At 42.4% G+C, this 19,769-nt stretch overlaps 1 protein-coding gene across 1 annotated transcript; it reads right to left on the bottom strand.

Moving 5' to 3' along the window:
* Window positions 1-2,832: 2,832 nt before the first annotated feature.
* On the bottom strand, window positions 2,833-16,102 carry ism2a (isthmin 2a). The gene is made up of 6 exons (XM_035611239.2): window positions 15,526-16,102; window positions 12,818-13,066; window positions 8,595-8,895; window positions 6,752-6,886; window positions 5,946-6,014; window positions 2,833-3,932 (listed from the first exon to the last, which is right to left on the bottom strand). The coding sequence occupies exons 1-6, from the start codon at window positions 15,649-15,651 to the stop codon at window positions 3,415-3,417; spliced, it is 1,398 nt and encodes a 465-aa protein (XP_035467132.1). The 5' UTR covers window positions 15,652-16,102; the 3' UTR covers window positions 2,833-3,414.
* Between the last annotated feature and the right edge of the window lie 3,667 nt (window positions 16,103-19,769).

Raw genomic sequence — 19,769 nt, 5'->3', positions numbered from 1 at the left:
TGAGGTGGAGACCTCACAATATTACAGATTGAAAGCGTCTCTTCGTTGGCGAGTCCCAGATGCCGCTGTCTGAAAATTAACTTAATTTCATTGAAGAACACAAAACATATGTATAGTGTAAATCAAATGAAAATGATACATTAGAATATCCTCAGGAAATAATCTGTGCATAATTTTACATTTTTACATTTTTACTTTTACTCAAAATTCCTGTACCTAGTTCACTATTTATGTCCATTTTAAAGTTAATTGTTCTGTGCTGTTATTGGTCTTAATGCAAAGATTGATATTTTCAAAAGAAGGTACTTTTCCACCTTTATTTGTAATCGTATGTGGGTGGGATTTTATGTGGTTAAACTTCCAATTTCTAATAAGAAAGCATGGATATGATGTAGAGGTTTTTTAAGGCATGACATTTCCCTGTGGGTGTAAAGTAATTGACAAGTGGCTGATCATGACACAATGACTTCAGCATATTTCATGACAAAGTTTGTTGCTGTATATAAATAAGAAAGGGGCACAGTAATGAGAGGACTTTGCTAACAGTTATCTTTCTGTGACAGTTTAGTGCTCTGTATGAATCATAAGAGATTTATTCCACGGCAAAGTCAGAGGATCTCAAACACTGGTCCATTTTACACAGAGAGAGTCTCCAGTAGTCTCCGCATCTGGGCATGGGTCTCAAGTTGATGAGGTAATGAAAAGGTTCAAGACGCCCGTTTAAGATCATTTTTTCAAATTACCCAGATTTAGGGTATAAACCTTTTCCAGTAGGCTGGACGTCCACAATCTCACAACCAAACCAAATCAAAATATTTATGAGTTATTGTGATGAAGCAGGAAAACATAACCACAGCAAATTATATTTAATGTTTTAACCATATGGTTAAAGACAAATAGCTCTTATAATGCAAATATAATATAATACCTATGTTTTTAGGTACAAGCAGACAGAAGATACATGTCATGCATTGATTTAGTATCAATAATCAGATTGCATTATTCCAATATGCTGCACGGTGGTGTAGTGGTTAGTGCTGTCGCCTCACAGCAAGAAGGTTCTGGGTTCGTATCCCCGTTCGAACCAATCAAGGCCTTTCTTTCTGTGTGGAATTGGAGGTTCTAAAATGACCATAGGTGTGAATGGTTGTGTGTCCCTGTATTTTGCCCTGCATACACTAGTTGCCCAATGTCAGCTGGGTTGCAACCCTTAATGGATGAAGCGGTTTTGATAATGGATGGATGATTCCAGTGTCGTTTCATCAGACAAGCACTAATCATTGTCGCTGAAACTTTGCATTTGTGATCTTAAATAACCGAGTTAATGAAAAAAAGGTGATGCAGGTAATAAGGGAACTCCTTGATGTGCACTGCAACAACCTGGTTATTGTAGATCTGCTTATAGTAGACTGAATTACTGTATAAATATCACAGTAACATGATTTCTCCCCCATTACTGACCTTAGTTACTTATTTGAATTGTGCCAAGGATTGAAGATACAGCTGTCCTTTTGTTTTTTGCCTGACTGATACTGGAGTGTATGCAAACACATTTTAAATGTGTGTGTGTGTGTGTGTGTGTGTGTGTGTGTGTGTGTGTGTGTGTGTGTGAATGGGTGCATGTCAACTGCAGTAAGATTAGAAAAGTGCTATATAAGTGCAGACCATTTACTATTTTATCATCGGCAAATAGCTTTTCCAGTCTGACACACTGGAGTGATCCAAGTTCTGTTTAAACAGATAAGCAGAGTTGTTTTCCAGTGTTACTGAGGAGCTGTGTAGTGGTTGGTGTCCTGATGGACTGTGAAGTCACACTGATCACTATGAGACTGTATGTGTATTATAGTACACCATGTACATGTGAATGGATGAGTCACATTTGATCATGGTTTTGTCTTTTTTTCATTTTCAAAGTAATGCACGGGGACAAAGACAAGCTCTGTCTACGAGACAGACTGATAGATGGGCAGAGAGAAAGAGGGGAATGAAACAAACCTGACACGTTTCTGTGACTGTGCGGACAGATGAGCAAACTTCCTGTAACGATCATCCTCTCCGTCAGAGCTCGCTGTGTTAATTTTTTCTCGAACAGGCCCCCCGATATCAATCACAGCCCTGATAGCCTCCGACAGGATGAAGTTCTTAAAACAACACACTGTCGGTGTCTGAGCCCGACATACTTGATCAAACGGCCTCGGAACAGCAGGAGGGAAGCGGGGAGGAGGAGGACACTTCAAAGCCCTGCGTGTTTGCCGAGGGTCTCTGTTTCCCCTCCAGTGTTGACTACCACATACACACACATTTTCACAAGGGCAAGCGGTGGGGAGGGGGCGTCCATCAACTTACTGTAGGTGGAACAACTTCATACATTCCTCTTCTCTATCACATTCAATTTTCCAGTGACGAGAGAAACTGCAATTATTCTTGTCAACTAAACTTCTTTCTGTCATATCAGTCCACATCTTTTACTCTCACACACGCCAATCAGTGTAATTTTCCTCCATCAACACTGTTCGCGTTTCACCTTCTCTGTCACACCCTAGTCTTTCAGAGCATATCTCGTGGAACTCTGGAGGTCTGCTGGAAAATATTTCAACACGAGTGCGAACAGGCACTGATACACAGGGGATGAGGATGAGTTTAAATCAACACAATCTTGCATGGTATCAGGCTGCAGCATTTAAAGCAACACATTCAGAAAGCTACAGTTAAAAAAGTATGGGTGACATCCTAAAGAAAATGGCATGGTAGATGTAGACAAGGAGACATTTTCACCCACTGGTAATAATTTTGTCACCGTTCTTGTAAAGAAAAATATGTAGACAATTTATTTTCCAATTGTTTGACTTTATTACCTGTTTAGCCGCTTGACAGGAATTCATTTCATGGGACAACTAGATCTGATTAAAATAGTTAAGGGGCCAATAAATAAGCATATCCTCCGTAAACACACACACACACACACACACACACACATTTGACATTCCCATCAGACGTTCAGCTCAACACATCAACATACATGGATGGGGATTAGCTGATAATACTTACACATCAAACTGTAACACCGTTTTTTTCCAATGTGGACATGGTCAATGGTTCCAACAACAGTGTTATTTCATTTTCTGAACAAATAGTCTACACATGACAAAATAAAGTCTCCAGTTCACCAGTCTTTGTTGTTCCATGTCATCCATTCATATTTTCATATGATTTGAAAGGTATGTCTTATCCAAAATTAGAGCGGACAGGAGTTCACCCGTGGTGAATGGACCACAGAAGCTTTGTAGTTCAGGTTTCTTTGTGCTTATCCAGGATTACGACAATAGACAATAGAAATTGTGCTTTGGATTTCAAACCACAACTTCAGCCTCCTGTCGTCTGCCCTTCTTGTTGAGACTCCACACCCCCACAGTGTCAGTACTCCCTGGCCTCTTGAAGTTCAACCTGAAACACTTGTTCAGGGGGGTTATCTGCACACTCCAGACCATTATTGGGCGGCCTTACTGAGTGAAACCTACTCCAGTCCCCTTTGCATAGGATCCATGGCAGTACATCCACCTTGTAGTGCAACTCTGGTGAGAACTCTGTACTGATTAAATTTGGTGCTCCTGCTCCTTTTCCTCTTGTTATGAGTCTCATCTGATCATCGTAGCAGCAGTGCTGCGCTGCCAACGTTGTGCTGTCGTACGACAGCATGGAGCGGATGCAGAATCGGGCTGATGGTTTGTAGATGTCCAGGCGTTCCTTGGGTCCGCTCGCATCCCTCCAGCGGTAGGTCTTGTGAAGTTTGTCATCCTGGATGTTGACGGCACTGTAAACGGCCTCAGAGGGGTACGAGCAGGGGCAGCTGGGGAGTTCCGTGAGCACTTGGTGAAGGTACTTCTGAAGAAAGTCATTTTTGCAGCTTAGCCACTTCTCACAGCTGTCTACATCTGGAGGGTGTATCAAAGAAAGAAAGTTACCTTTGGTTGATCTAACAGAAACAGTAACGTGTAGTGCCCAGTTAGAAAGGACCATAAACATACACCTAGCAATGCAAGGCAAAGTGCATCATGCAAATTTCCATTTAAAATGATACTTACAAATGTCCTTTAGATATATTTTAGGTTTTAAGTTTATTCCTGCAGCTAAATAGTATCTGGAAATACGTCAAATAAAAAATTGGGGAATCAAGACGGCGCCTTTAATTTTGATCAATACTCTCCCCCAGAGAGGGATGCACACCAATTTTGGTGAAATTCTGTTACTGTGCTTATTGAGATACACATTTGTGGCGCCCCCTATAGGTTGGTAACAAAATGCTTTAAATAGAAGTGTAGCTAATCACAGCCGTAAGTTATGTACCAAGATTTTTTATTTTTGACAAATGGTAAATCACTGACAGCAATATTCCTCTAAGCCCCGTCCTTTGGTAAGACATTTTGGCTAGTAGCAACCCTACTTTTTGACCAACCCTGCTCATTCATAACAGAAATTTGTATTAAAATATTTTAAAGCGGCATACCAAATTTGGTGTTGATGAAGTCAAAATTTCAAATGTTCTATTCAGATTACTGCTTTTCAGTTTTTGCTAATTAGTCACATGGCATGTCAGTGATTCAAGGCTTTATATAGAGCACATTGAAATTGACATGTGTGGCAAATTTCAAGTCAACCCTTGTCACGGCGTGAGGGGCGTGGTCTTTCCGAAATTGATATTTTGGGCCCTAATTACAGCGCCACCATGTGGCCAATTTGGATAATTAGGGTTGGCCGTATATTGGAGGCCTGGGTTGAAAGGGAAACATACTACACTGGAACGTTCTCCTCTCCTGCTTAATCCTTTGTTGTATTTGCAGTGAAAAGGAATACAGAGATGTAAACAGCAATTCATACATTCTGTGTTTCATCATGATTGACAGACTTAGTGGAGGCAGCTCTCAGATTGTTGGGAAGGGGGATTATGAGTATCAAAACCAGGCTTTCACACATACCCACTTATTTTTCAATCGGCATAGCATTAATATCCACTTCTAAATCGCCTCTGATAATTATCATTCAGCAATGTGCTGCAAGCCAACTTTTTTCCTAGGATAGCAGAAGAATGACCCGCCTTACTCTGTCTCTGATTGGCTAGTACTCGTTGCCTTTGTTGTTAGGCTAGATGAGGAGTGTCGATTGGTTGGAGTTAGAATAATAATATCAGAGTCTGCCAATCAGAGGCAGAGTAGGACGGGTCATGCCTTGGTTTACCTTCGTGGGAAAAAAAATCGCCTGACCTCTTGTATCTTAATAATACCCTAAGGCAGCTAAATGTGGCCTATTAAATTCATACATGCAGTGAACTACACAAACAAAGATCTTGTGTCAGCAGAAACGACCTTGTGTTGCTACAGCGGTGCTTCTATTTAGCAGCTCAGGTAGAAATGACAGTTCAGCTGCCGCGCCAGTCTGTAACTCCGCCACCCACCCCCGTCAGAGATGCTGCCGATTCGACTACAACAACTTCAAGTGAAGACGACAGTGAGTGCTTTTTGACAGCAGCACGTCGACAACACCAGGTTACTTAAGTGCATATGAATGCAATGATGGACAAAAATCTGGTCACAAGAAGCATCCATGAGGTCTCATGCCAGAGTGCTGCTGGACACACATCCATAATTGGCCAGTTTTCATGTCTGGATGGACTACGGAATAGTTGACCCAAATCATAATCATGTAGTGGTGTCACCCTATACTCTGTGGGCCTGCATTGATCCAATATCAGCATCTGCATCAGAAATGAAGTGACAATGTGCAAATATTACAGGTCATTTTGGGTGAACTAAAAAGAGTCGTTGAGTATACCCACACTCCAGGCACCACTACACCACTGCATACAGGCCAACACCAGTCCAAAACTGTTGACTATTGTGCGGATCAATATACACAATACAAAAACACACTCATACTGTGCTCATACGTACTTGTGTCCAGGAAATCGGTGCTGTTGGTGGTCTGGATGGATGTCGGCACAGTTGCTGAAAACACAGTGTCTACAAGAGGAAACAAAGGAAACAAAGGAGTGACTTGTGTGGTGTTCACAAATATTACCAGAGAACTGGAGCACATGCGACCAAAAAGTATGACTAAAAGTTTTCCTTTGTGGCACCCATGTGCCTAACATTACCCGAGTACCAAAACCCGCTATCAAAGGGGCCCCCGGGGCAGGGGGCGGGGCCAGTTCTCACTGCCCGACACCCTCACAGAGACACTCAGTACTGCAACAAAAATCGATGGAGACAGAGCTTGTTGCCACAAGTGTAACAAATGGTTTGCAAGTAGAGGCGGAATGAGCGATCTGTCGAAACATTTCGTGAAAGCGAAAGTACATTTAAGCCCGAAGCCCAAAGCCCCTCACAGCTGCAGCTAGAGGGGGGATGACTGAGGAGAGGGTGAATGAGTGACACCTCACTGTGACCTGGTTCATAGTGAAACACCTACAACCCTTTACAACAGTAGAGTCCAACAATCTGTACATATTGAGTTGTTACTTTTTTCCTTTGTCAGGCTTTATGTTAGTCCCATCACTCAACACACAACATCATGTACTAGTGCTGTTCAGTGTTCAACAATTTACTGTGTACAGTACGAAAAACGAAACATTGCCTATTCTATTCTATTCTTGTTTTCTGTAACTTTTGCCATCACAATACCTTCATTAAAAGTGGCTAACAGCTGTTCGACAGGTCACAATGTTATAGTCTCGCCACACCGAGTTGCTGCTTCTTACCGGCACAGCTCTCCAGGTCACAAGTACGAGACTCGGTCGCAGTGCACGCGTAGCCGCAGGATCGGGTGCGTTTCTGGGTGCCGTGTCCACAGGTGACGCTGCAGGGAGCCCAGTGGCTCCACTCCTCCTCGTACTCTGCAAAAACACAGGGGGGCAGAAAGATGGACGGAGGGCAGACAGCACAGAGGGGCGAAAAGCAAAACTATGGAGCAATAGATCAAGAGTGGGCTTTGAAGTCAGCCTTGTGAATTCCTCGCCCAGCTGGTGTATGTGCGTTGTGCAATTAAGGAGCGGCTGAAAGGAGCCGGGCAACGACAGCGTGGGACCTCGGAGACATGCTCGTCTGTATTTAAACAACGCTCGCTGGGTCGGGGGGGGGGGTGGACTTCAAAAGATATGGAGGGGAGCGGGGGTGGGGGTGCTGGGGGGCCAGAGGGAGTGAAAGTCTTCTTGCAGTGAGAGTGATGATGGCCGTTTGCTATCATAACTCTTCACTCAGCTTTACACTGAATTACTGTAAGTCCCAACATTGGATCGAAAACTAGAGCCCAATGCTGCGGCGGAATGCATTTGCCCTTTTTTGGGGGGGGATTTAATTAATTGTATGTTAAAGGTTTGGCTGCAATAAAAAGGCTTAAAATAACATTGAACAGTCTGTGATACTATTGCTCTCCTACCTGTTCTGACGTTCGGCACAGACTCAAAGATCTGGAACTGTTCCTGTCAGACTTGTCTCGACACAGAGGTCAGGCACTGCCACCAAAGTGCATACTTTTGAGCAAAGTCATACCTGCGCTAATGATCAGGCAACAAGTTCAGCCAGCGGGTGTTTGTGTACGAGAGTGAAAAAACTGTTGGTTGGATGTGTGGGCACATGAAGCCGAGTGTAATCCGACTGCAATATGTACACCGTACAGTCATAAGCACAGACATTTGATTGGTGGTGTGTGCACCAACACAAACAGTCTGCAGGAATCGCGCAAAAAATCTGTGGTGCCGTGCACGGCACGAGACCAACAGGCTCATGTGCCAGTGTCGCTGTCTAATAAAGGCACAACGGTCAAAAAATATAACGAAAACAAAATGTGTATACTGTGCCAGGCAGTCAAACTGAGTGTATCTGGGGTGTCTGACATATTTACGTAGTGGGCCTTGAAGGAGTAGACCTAGTCATAAATCGTGTCTAGCCAAACTGTGTGTGTGTGTGTGTGTGTGTGTGTGTGTGTGCAGACGGTCACTCAGACGGTCAAGTCAACAAAACAAAGAACGTCATCAGACAGCTTGCTTCCAACATGCCCAGGAATGGCATGTGACCCCCTACCCCTCTCACACACACACACACACACACACACACACACACTGTGATTGAGAGGCAGGGGTGGGTCTCAATGTGGCCTTAAACTTTGTATTTCAATATAAAATATGAACCATTGTCACCTGAATGCATTTCACTCTTTATCATTTAACCATCAGATTATGATTACAATGTATTGAACTATGTAGAGATCATCCGTCAGCCTAAACATTATAGGACAAAACTTTTAGTAGTGACAGTACAAAGTCAACAAGTCTTCCCTATCAGAGAGAATTTGTGATGATGATGATGATGATGTAACATCAGATGTCCAACCAACAGATTAGCTCGTAGTCCAGAAGTTCTGAATACTTCACTTGTTCATGCTATAATTAGCCCCAACATATCTGAACTGAGCCAATCTCATGTAATGATGCATACAAAAATTGGTGAGCTTAACATTCATTGCATTCATTGTATGATAGAACTTTTTCATACTACCAAGTAACATGTGTTAATATAATACTATGTGTAAAGCTGCATTCTTACCATAGTTATCCTTGGCATGCCAGTCTTTGTTCCAGGGCCCCCCTCCATCTCCCCCCACTCCACTGAGGACGAGCTCATCCGGGTCGTAGTTGTAGTCCTCGGACTGCTCCTCCAGAGTGGCTCTCTCCAGCCCGTTCTCCGACTGCTCCGGGTACTCCCAGAACAGTGGCCAGAACAGCTTCTTGTGGCTGTTGGCCCACTCTGAGGACGACACTGACCAGTCGTTACGCTGACCTTCCTTGGCCAGGTCCATCTCCACCTCGGTCCCAGTTTGGCCGTCGTCCATAACCTCGATGGTCAGCTGGAAGAGGCACAAAATATATAGAATTATCTCTTTTTTATTTGGACCACATCATACAGACATATCATACATTTACACTCAACAAAGTTTAATGCCCCCAGGAACCAACCAACAGCAACATCATCGGGCAAAATTGCTTCTCTAATTTCTCCGAGGTAGTTAAATTTCGTAAATGACCCTGCACACAGCATTCACACGTAACTGTTGACCAGATCCACTAACAGTACTGCCTCTGTACAGTTACAGTAGACTTTCAGCAAAAAAACAGATGTGCAGTTGATATTAGGGCTGTGACATCAACGTGGTGTGAATAAGCTCCTACTGGTGCGGCGCACTTCTGCTGGCAAAACAGCCAGTCCAGGCAAAAGGCAGATGCAAATAGTTTAAGACAGTTGAACCCACAGAAAGCTATTTGAAAGCGAACATTATTACATCTGTGAAGTTGAAGTGTGCACAAACTGCTTCGTATTTGTGTGTGGATTTGAAAACGCATTAGTGAGTACCCAAATTTACGCACAAATCATTGTACACACTTGTAACCCTTTATCTTGCGCTTGTAGATCCTGTGATACGTATTTGGGAGCTTTTTGCGACTAATTTCTCTCCATAAAGAATGTTACTGATAGTAAAGAGCCCCAGATTGGAGCCAAATCTGTGCTGCAGTCCGAATCCATGTGTGTGTGCAGCCTTCAGACTGCAGCCTCGCACCCCTCCGCTCACGTTGTACAGGCACTCACGTTCAGACGCGCGAATAAAAAAACTGTTTCGGTGAATCCCGACTCAGTACACTGAACCCTGAACCGGAGAAACAGTTGTTGTCCCTGTTGTTGTGAACAGACCGTTGTCGCGGTTGACAACGTCTTAACAGCGCTGATCAGCTTTTGATTCAACACGTATCAACACTGAACGCAAGGATGGCTTTTGTGGTGTATTGTTGTTTTTGGTAATGGAAATTCCACAAATAACTCAAAATATATACAAATATATATATATAAAAAGAGCCCCGTTAGCAGCACCGGTAACATCGGAGCTTATCGATATGTCTTTCATAATTTATTCCCGGGCCCGTTTAATACCAGGTTTCGGTACCGGTCACTAACGTGAGGCGCACCGGTGCCGCCAAGGAACATTGGACTTTGGAGCTCTGCATTACTGAAAGTGTCTCATTATAATTTATACAATTGTTATCAATTAATACTAATGAATAATTACTTTTCCTCTTATCTGTCAAAGTTGTACAGTATGGTGAGCTGTTTATTCAAAATAAACATATTGGAAAAACCCATTGAAACCTTCTGGGTTTGGAAGTGAGACAAGTTGAGGTTCATGTTATAACCAAATTTAAAAAATAATAATGTTTTGTTCTCTTTTGTTTTAAGTAACAGTGTCACTCCACAGTCACAGTGTGATTGGTGTCCATCTTTATAAAATGGAAAACAATATAGTTTTTTTTTGTGTGTATGTTTACTGGTAAAAAAAAACAAACAGTTTTCTACAACATTTCTAAGTGTTACATGAAGGCAACAGGACTTCGAAAATGTTTAACTCGGTTGCGTTTTTGGAGCATTTAGAAATACCATGAACAATAAGGATCCTAATAAATTGAATCAATAGTACATACTGTGTCAGGATTTTATATTAAAGAGATCCTTTTAATCATATTTTCAGAAATTCAGCGAAGTGACAGCACGGTAACAGTAAACAGCTCTACGCTGTTCTCTATATAACAATAATATGTGACTGCTTGCTCTGATTAGGATCAAGGCTGGTTTCCAGTGGTAATGGGGGTTCCTGTTTGACTGCAGCCTCGTGCAAAAACTCGCCCATACAGGAGTGAATGGATTAAATGATTAAAATGGTCTCTTTGATATAAAAACCTGACAGTATATACTATAGAAATAAATTGGGTTAAGTAAGGTCCTTATTAGTCATGGTATTTCCAAGTGCTACAAAATGGCAACTCAGTGAAATGTTAAAAAAACCAAAAAAACATTGAAGGATTTCTGGCCACATGGGACCTAAAACACAACCCCGACACAATCGGCTTATCAATATGTCGATTATGACTACGTTCTAAACTTCTCAGTAAAGTAAAGTAGACACTGATGACACTGATGACACTGATGCAGGAAAAGGCGTTCGCTTGAAGATCAGATTAAAGTCCTTTCCCCTTTTTATGAAAGAGGGTTATTGTGCAGCGAAGGAAGGGACTGAAAATAATGGAGGAAAAATGTAGCGAGATGGAAAGATGGAGTGATAGCCAATTCTGGCTATCTCTGCTTTCCTCTCTCGCACACACACGTAAACATCCACAGGTCCAGACAGAACCCAGGTTGCTTATGTTTCCAACTGCGACTGTTTATAAAGACAAAGCATCGAATTTGGCGTTTTGGTCAGAGCCATCTCAGTTTTTTTTTTAACCAGAAGTGACCATATTTAGAGGAGCGGCGGATGGGTCTGACTGGGAGCATGAGGACACTGCACATCCACCTACTGGGCCATGAGAACTATCAATCACACGGTTTCCACGCCTCAATGCATATTGTGCTTTTCCGTCTATTTTACTCTAAATGGGACCATGACTTACTAAATGAACATTGTTCTGTATTGGAGAAAACTTGAAACTGGCGATTGATACCATAAACTCCTCATGAAAATGTTTACTGACATTATAAATCAAGTGAGAAGTAGAGTCCTGTTCTCATAGACTTCTATAGAAGCTGACTTATTTTAGGAACCAGTGGAGTCGCTGGTCATTTAAGAGAATAAAGGTTTCAGTTACTTCCGCATTGGCTTCACTTTCCGCACCCGGAGTCTACGTCAATACAGTCTATCTTCCAGACTTTATGCTAAGCTAGGCTAACCACATCCTTTGTCCAGCTCTGTACAGAACACGGAGGCAAGAGATTGATATCAGTCCTCTCCTGTCACTCATGTAAAGCAACCTGGTAGGAGCTGGAATTCTACAAATAAAAACAAACTGGGTAAAATGTTATGAACGCTTAAGTAAGCATTCATCAAACATCTGTTATTCTCCTATTAATAATTAGTCTGTTAGTCTTGCCGGTATGTCGTGGCTCTAGGGATGGCAGTGTCAGTGGCCCAGACAGAGATATGAAATAAACTTTGGATGGCTTAGCAAAAAATTGGTAAAGATATTCATGCTTTTCAGGTGAGGAATCATAATCCTTTCGGCGACCCTCTAAAATGAACACATGGGAGCTCAGATACACAAGTGCATTTACATCGGACTTGGTGATGCTTTGCATCACTTGGCGCCCAGTGTAAGATAGGGCCCTCAGTTTGACTGTGCACTGTACTATGAGTGAAGCGGTTCAACACTGTCGCAACTGAATTCGGTTGACTGTCAGTCTATTGGCCAGGCGCAGATTCTCCACAGTAAGAAATGGTAAATAATGATATCTGAATAAATGACCTTCTTGTGGAATTCCTCATCTTTGAATCCACTCCATGAATTAAGTTTCTTTATCATTTACTCTTAAGGCCTCACTGTCAAGAGTGAAAAAAACTACTTTTCTCAACCTTTCATATTTGGCTGACACATGTTTTATATTTTCACGTTCCTCCCTATTTTCTTTTATTTCTGAAACCTTGGGTAGATGTCTGTGGTTCATGGACAAGTTGGAGCACCCCACTGTTAAGGGTCCTGTATGTGGTAACTTAAGAAGCAATGCTGAATCAAACCAGCTGTACAGAGGGATGGGATGTGTGGGGGGAGTAACTGAGGAGACAGTAATGGAGGGCACAGTCATACCCCCACCTCCTGTGATCAGTTTCTTAATCTGGAATACCTGAACTTCAGAGAAGATATGAACCCTTCCAGCTATGAGAACAGTGAGCTAACCTCCTTCTGATGATACAATTATTCCAGGAAATTCTGACCTCTCCCCACACTGCTTACCTGGATGTTTGGGTTCTGTGAGCCCATGTCTGCATTGGCCAGCTCTGGAAAGTTCCTCAGGTCCAGGATAAAGGGCTCAGGGCCCTCCTCGGGTTCTGGAGGGGGGAGGACACCCTGCTGAGAGTGCTGGGACCAGCGTTGTCTGGACCTGAAGGAAGAAGGACTGGACGGCAGAGTCTGGATCAGGTTCTCCTGCTGCAGCTCATGGAGAGTCTGCCGATCGTCTCCGTGGCCACGCTTTGCTGTCACCTGGGAGAGGGAAAAGACGGTATGAGCTTGAGGGTTGAGTTTAGATAGTCTACATTAAAAATACAGGTTCTTCAAGCTTAGTCTCTAAGGCCAGAGATAAGTTTGCATAGAGAATCAAATGTGCCATGACACTTGCTTTGTACAACGCATGTTACTGTGTGTTACTGAGTATTCCACTAGCACACCACAGAACTCAGACTGTATAGAACTTCCAGATTTGCATTCTGTAAATAAAAAAACATGGTGACACTGGAGGAGGGTAGCCAATGGTTACTTCTGAGATCACGGCAGAAAACGCCATCATAGATGGTTTGTGAGGCCCTTAAAGGTGGGGTTGGCGATTCTGTTATATTACTTGAAATTCTTGTAACATACCACTTGCAATGAATAAATTAAATGCCCTGACAATGATTTTGTGGCCGTGGTAGGGCTGTAAGAAGCCTGTCCAATCAGAAAGTTTGGTCCGAAGAAAATTATTGGATGACCAACCTGCTTAATTCCTTATCTCTGCTCGTGCACCAAACAATAGGGAGCACTCTATATTCTACAAGGCAAACAAACAAGGCTGAAGCTGTAGCTACAACTACAACTAGCAGACGAGTTGCCAAACTAAACAAAAGAAGAAGACGAGTTACAGAATAGCAGAGAGAGTGCCTACAACAGCTTTCGGTCTCAAAGGAAAGACTGTAGTTGAGACGGCTATGGACAAAAAGAGGTTGGATACCGCAAGGAGTAAACAGAGTGAACATCGTGTGGCTCTTCAACGCTGGCGTCAACTCAGGGGAGAGAAGGGGTTGAAAACTGACGCCATGTTGGCCCTATTTCTTTTGGACAGGTAATCCTCTTCTTTGTTTTGGGTGAAAGCGGTAAATCTTCTTGAACTGTGTAGCTAACGTAACTGTCAGATGCAGAGCCGGGTCTCCCTATACGCTCACTGCGCTTGTTGCGTAGGGCCCCGCAAGTTAAGGAAGGCCCCCGCCTCCCCCTCATGTCAAAACAAATTGTCAATATAATAATAGAGGATGAAGCGTACCTATCTTTCATGAGGAGAGAGAGAAAACTGGACACAGTGCAGGTGGTGGGCGAGAGGAGGAGGATGGAGAACGACTCCCACCCACTGCAGGACACTGTCTCTGCACTGAGCAGCTCCTTCAGCGACCGGCTGCTTCAACCCAAGTGTGTGAAGGAGCATATCGCTGGTCCTTCCTTCCTGCTGCTGTGAGGCTGTACAACCAGCACTGCTCTCAGTAGAACACACACACACACACACACACACACACACACACACACACTCCCCAGGACTCAACCACTGAAATACTTCTCTAATGCTCTTTTATATTCTGCTATCCACTTTGCCGCTGTAACATCCACATTCCCCCATTGTGGGACGATTAAAGGATTATCTTATTCATCTTAAATAAATTATAACCAATAGAGAATAAAATCATCACCTCCTTCCCACAAATGGCATAGATGTATTGCCCAAAACAGAAACCTTAGTATCAACTGAACCAGCTGGGTGGCTGTGGCTCAGGAATAGAGAGGGTCGTCCATTAACCAGAAGGTCTGTGGTCCGATCCCCGCTAACCCTGAAATGACTTGACAGTTTCTTCCTCTAAAACAACTTACAGTATCTTTTAGATGTTATTACAACTACAGTGTGAATGGATGTTTTACCTCCACTTCATTTCTAAAGTCCCCAAAAAATCGGTTCCTAACCAATTATGTGATCATTTAAACATTTTCTTGAAGACTTTCAGTCAAGAGTCTCTGTTCTCGTCCTAATAGATATTAGTGCTGCATTTGACACCATCGACCACAAGATTCTATTACAGAGACTAGAACACATTGGGATTAAAGGAACAGCAGTAGAATGGTGTAGAATGGTGTTTGTTAACGACGACTCTTCCATGCACACAAGTTGTTCATGGATTTCCCCTCCTCATGTCCCAAATGAGTCAGTGAATGCAGAAGTAATGAGAGTAGAATGGGAGGCAGAGCCTTCAGCCACCAGCTCCTCGCCTCTGGAGACAGACGCCCTCTCTGCAGATCGTCCCTGTTTGATTAAAGCTTATATAAAGTTAGGGCTGCTCAGGTGAGTCCTGAACCATCCTGTAGGAGAACTCCCATCATCATCAGCATCATCTTCCTCTTCTCTCTCTCCTCCATCCATCCATACCCATAGAATCGGCACAGTTTAATATATGGTCAAGATGATGTTGGAAGAGAGGCCATTTGAATTCAGTCAGAACTTTGTTTAAAGTTTTAGTAGCCTATTCAAAGTTTATCAGATGTGTAGTTAAATGCAGCTCTGACATATTGAGCATCAAATACTTCTAAGCTGAAATCAAAATTTAGAACACAATTTGTCAATATGAAATTTCACTGACATGTACACTTTTTCCCAAAACTTTCACGTATAGATTGTGGGCAGCAGGGAAGATGGCAGAATCGTTTACCTCGCTAAAAGACGCAGACGTGTTTCTGTCTCCGACTGGAGTCCGCTGTGAGTCGGCAGGGAAGCCGCTGACCGACACCACGGTGAGGGTCAGAAGCCACAGATGCGACACCTCCCTCCGCTGCATCTTCACCACGACTCTTCTCCAAAACGGACAGGATGCAGAATCCCTGACTGTGGCCCTCAGCTCCGGGAGCAGTGGTCACACCACATGAGCGCGCCGGGAGGAAAATCGACCGCAAAAGCGGTTACGCATGTGCGTCTTTTCCGTGCGCTCTGCACCGAGTCGCCTGGTCCCTCAAAGTTGAGTGATAATCCTCCGATCTCCAATACTTGTATGCAATCACTCCATGTTCATTGATCCCGAGACGAAGGTAAGGTCTCAGAGGTCCAGCGCGACCCTCAACTTACTGCGCGAAAAGAAGCGGCTCGTCCGCACGGGGCTCGGGTCCACCACCTCGGCCGAAGTGACACCGAGTCACTCATCGCGTCCTCTGCTTACGCTCCGGTTCGTGGCGCAGGGAGCAGAAACCCTCCCCTCTCCCGTGGATGACGCGACGGAGGCAGGACAGAACAGTCACATAATGCGCGCACACACACACAAACACACACACACACATTTACAGTAAGTAACATAAAAGCTTCAATACAACTATTTAATTTTTGATAGGAAACGGATGATGATAGAAACATATAATGTATGCATGTATGATTTTTTCCCCCTGTTATACTACCTGCATATGCCAGTATATGAGCCCTCCTACCATTTGCAGGTGTCCATGCAAACTCTCTTTTGCTAGGCACAGACTGTTTATAGACACATTCAATTATAATCCCTTCATCCCGACAGTTGTCAGACTCCATAATAACAATATTCAATGTAATACTCTTTATTCAGTACCATCCTATGTAGTGTATTTCCTACATCTACCACATCTTTACAAATTCCTGGAATCCCGTGCAATATATATAGAGAGATAATATATATATATATATATGAATATTTAAAATAATAATAATAATATGTATTATTTTCATCCCACTGCACATTACTTTTGCACTTTGTATATATGTACGTAGCTTTTTGAAAACAATTTGTTCCTGTATTTTTGCTACCCTGTGTGATACTGTGCTGCTGTGACTGGTGAATTTCCCCGAGCGGGATGACTCTTATGATGCTCCTCTCAAAAGGCTACTTGAGAAAAATTTAATGAATGAAACTTTCAAAGTAAATTAGTTTGCAATGACAAACAAAACTGATCTTGGGCTATTCATAAAACATTTAATCAAAACAGCAACAACTTAATAAAAAAGTCTGATCGACAAAAACAAAGTTTTAAAAATACCTTAAATTAACAACAAAGAAATATATATATATATTTTTCCATGGTAACTCAGGCTAAACTGCTCCTCAGCAGGTTAGTTTGTAATAAGAGATCAAAACCTGCCAATGGCCCAATTGCTGACCAATCAGATCACTGGAAAACAACAGTCTAAAGGAAAACTACAGGAACCTGTCAGGGACAAAAGAGTTCATAGTAATAAAATTATTTATAGATGAGTGGAATCGTTTCTCTGATGCAGCGTTTTTACGTGTCCTCTTGCTTAGAATGGAGCTTCTATAACGAAGGGATAGTTTATCATGAGACTGTGATGAATGGAAATTTAAAAATAAATACTATGTATTTTATTAGAAATAATAATCCACCCAATGTTTATATTTACCATGATTATGAATGTACAGTTAAGATTGTCTTCAGCGGATGTCTTGTCCTCTCTCCTCTTTCTGCTTTGGCAGCGGTAACTGTCTGACATTCCTTCAGTTTTTCATTGTTCATCGACAGACAGAAGGGCAAAACTACTCACTCAATCAAATAAATTCATAAGATTCCTGTGCTTATTATATTTTCACGCTTATATCAAAAATTACTTTGAGTGGTTCTTTTGTAGTTATTTCATCATAGGATTTACATATCAGTGTTTATTTTCTTATCATATTAAGGACTTTTTGGACTTTCATGGTTGTGACGATGTAACTATAATTAACGACTCCACCCAAAGTTAACTGAGACGGTAGCCAACCAGAGGCGGTTATCGAGGTGACTTCAGGGTAACCCTGGGTTTTCTGCTTTTAAAACAGTTTCTAATAAACGGACGGAGAGTTTATCGCACTAAATAAATGACTCATTAATATCCAAACTTCATTTGAACTCAATAAAGATTATGATATTTGATTCTCGACAGAACCACTTGGTGTATTCTTATTCAATTAATGCAGCTAGATACAACACGAGGAGACTGTGACGGTAAATATTAACGAACACTTAATGCTATCTCTTTTATTAGAACAATGATCCACACACTGATCAGTATTTCTTATGATCATGAATAAACAGTTCATACTTCTCTCCTCTCCATCAGCAGCAGAAACAGTCTAACTTCATATTCTCTTCATCACAGTTTGATCATCGTTAGAGAAAAGGGCAAATATATTCACTCAATACTAAATGAATTTGATGAATTCCTTTGCTTATTAACATCAAATTTTTGGGCTGACTTTAAATTTAAAAAAATTATTCGACTGTTTTTTCTTCTATTTTAGTTGTTCATCCATCCATCGTCTACCGCTTTATCCATTTAAGGGTCACGGGGGGCTGGAGCCAATCCCAGCTGACATTGGGCGAGATATTTTAGTTGTTTGATTTTATTATTTTGATTTCACTTTGTAGAAAGTCACTTTTACATGTCGCTTAAGGCAAAGTGACCTGCACGTATCAGCGTTTCTTATCGTATCATATTAAAAACGTTACTTATGGATCTGACATTGTTGCTTGTAATTACCAACCCCGCCTCTTCCTCATGACCCGGCTCGTAACCGGAGGAAAACCCCAGGGTTGACTGAGACAGTTGATATCCAGCTTCGTAGTTCAGGTTATCCAGGATGGTCAATGTTAGGTAAAGTCAAACCAGATAATATCCCGGGTATGTTGAATCCGTAGTATAGGCCCAAGCTCCACAGGTTATCAGGAAAATGTTAGGTTCAGTGAAGACAGATAACAAAAACGTATCCGAGGTATTTTGAACTTGGGATTATTACCTCTTCTTTGTGCCTATGCCTAGGATCAGGATCATCTTCCTGACTTGCAAACCCTGCCACTCACCCAGCTGGACTCCTGACTCCTCCTCCTCCTTTGCTTCAGCCCAAACCCCAAACACTGGATCTGAACTTTGGACACAACGCTGGTTGGACACACTCCTCAGTTGGACTTCTGAACTCCTGAAACCGTCTTCAGTCTGTATTGCAGGTTTTACATTAAATCTTTAAAACCACCTTGTGTCTTTGCTTTGTGGTCTGCTGTAAAGAGTCTGCCCTACTTTAATCAAAAGAGTACAGTAGTAAAAACGACTTTCTGTATGTGTTTGTGTCATTCACATGCACACTCCCCAACATGCCTACACACATCAGCGCCCACACACGTATGCTGATGTGTACATTTAACTCCTTCCAGACACGGGTCTAGAAGACCTGTGTTGAGGTGAAGGAGACACAGAGGAGGAATGAGGCAGGGGATGGGGTCAAAGGGTGAAAGAGCTTCCAGATGTTGGGGCTGTTTCTTTTTCAAATTAAAGTTCCTCCTCACTTCCTTTTTTGACTGAAAACATGTGTGCGTGCCTGCATGTGTGCGTGTTTGTCAAGCAAGTGTTCAAACTACTCTTCGAGAGTCCCTCGTTGACTGTTTAATCCTGCATTGAGGGGGTTTTTCACTGCTCTCTGTCTGCCATTGCTGCCACTGCCAGCGTCTCTTTAGCAATATGTTATAAGCCATTAGATATATGGTATATCATGTTGTGTATTTGGATCCATCTGTAGCCTACCTGCTAATATGTGAGTGAATTAATGCCTCTATTATCAATGCACAATAAAAAATGAAATAATGTGACTGTGAAGATCAGTTGGTTATTAGGCTAAACGTTATTAAGCAGCCATAACACTGAGCTGCTATGTGTGAGGTGATGTTAGGAGTACCTGAACGCATCTCCCTTTCACATCAGTGCAAACAGCACATTATATAAATGTGATTTACTATCACCCTCGCTTGTGTGAACAAAACTTATCTGAGTATGTTAACAAAAACAGTCAGTTTCATTTTGCACTTTTTGTTTGTCATTCTATCACGGTAGCGGGAGAAAGTAAGAATGGGCTCATAATACGACATCATAAGCACTAACATCCGAATCGATAGG

Source organism: Scophthalmus maximus, chromosome 15, assembly GCF_022379125.1.
Source record: "Scophthalmus maximus strain ysfricsl-2021 chromosome 15, ASM2237912v1, whole genome shotgun sequence".
NCBI lineage: Eukaryota > Metazoa > Chordata > Actinopteri > Pleuronectiformes > Scophthalmidae > Scophthalmus > Scophthalmus maximus.
The sequence above is the reverse complement of the archived record's forward strand: the minus strand, read 5'-3'. Positions and strand labels throughout refer to the sequence as shown.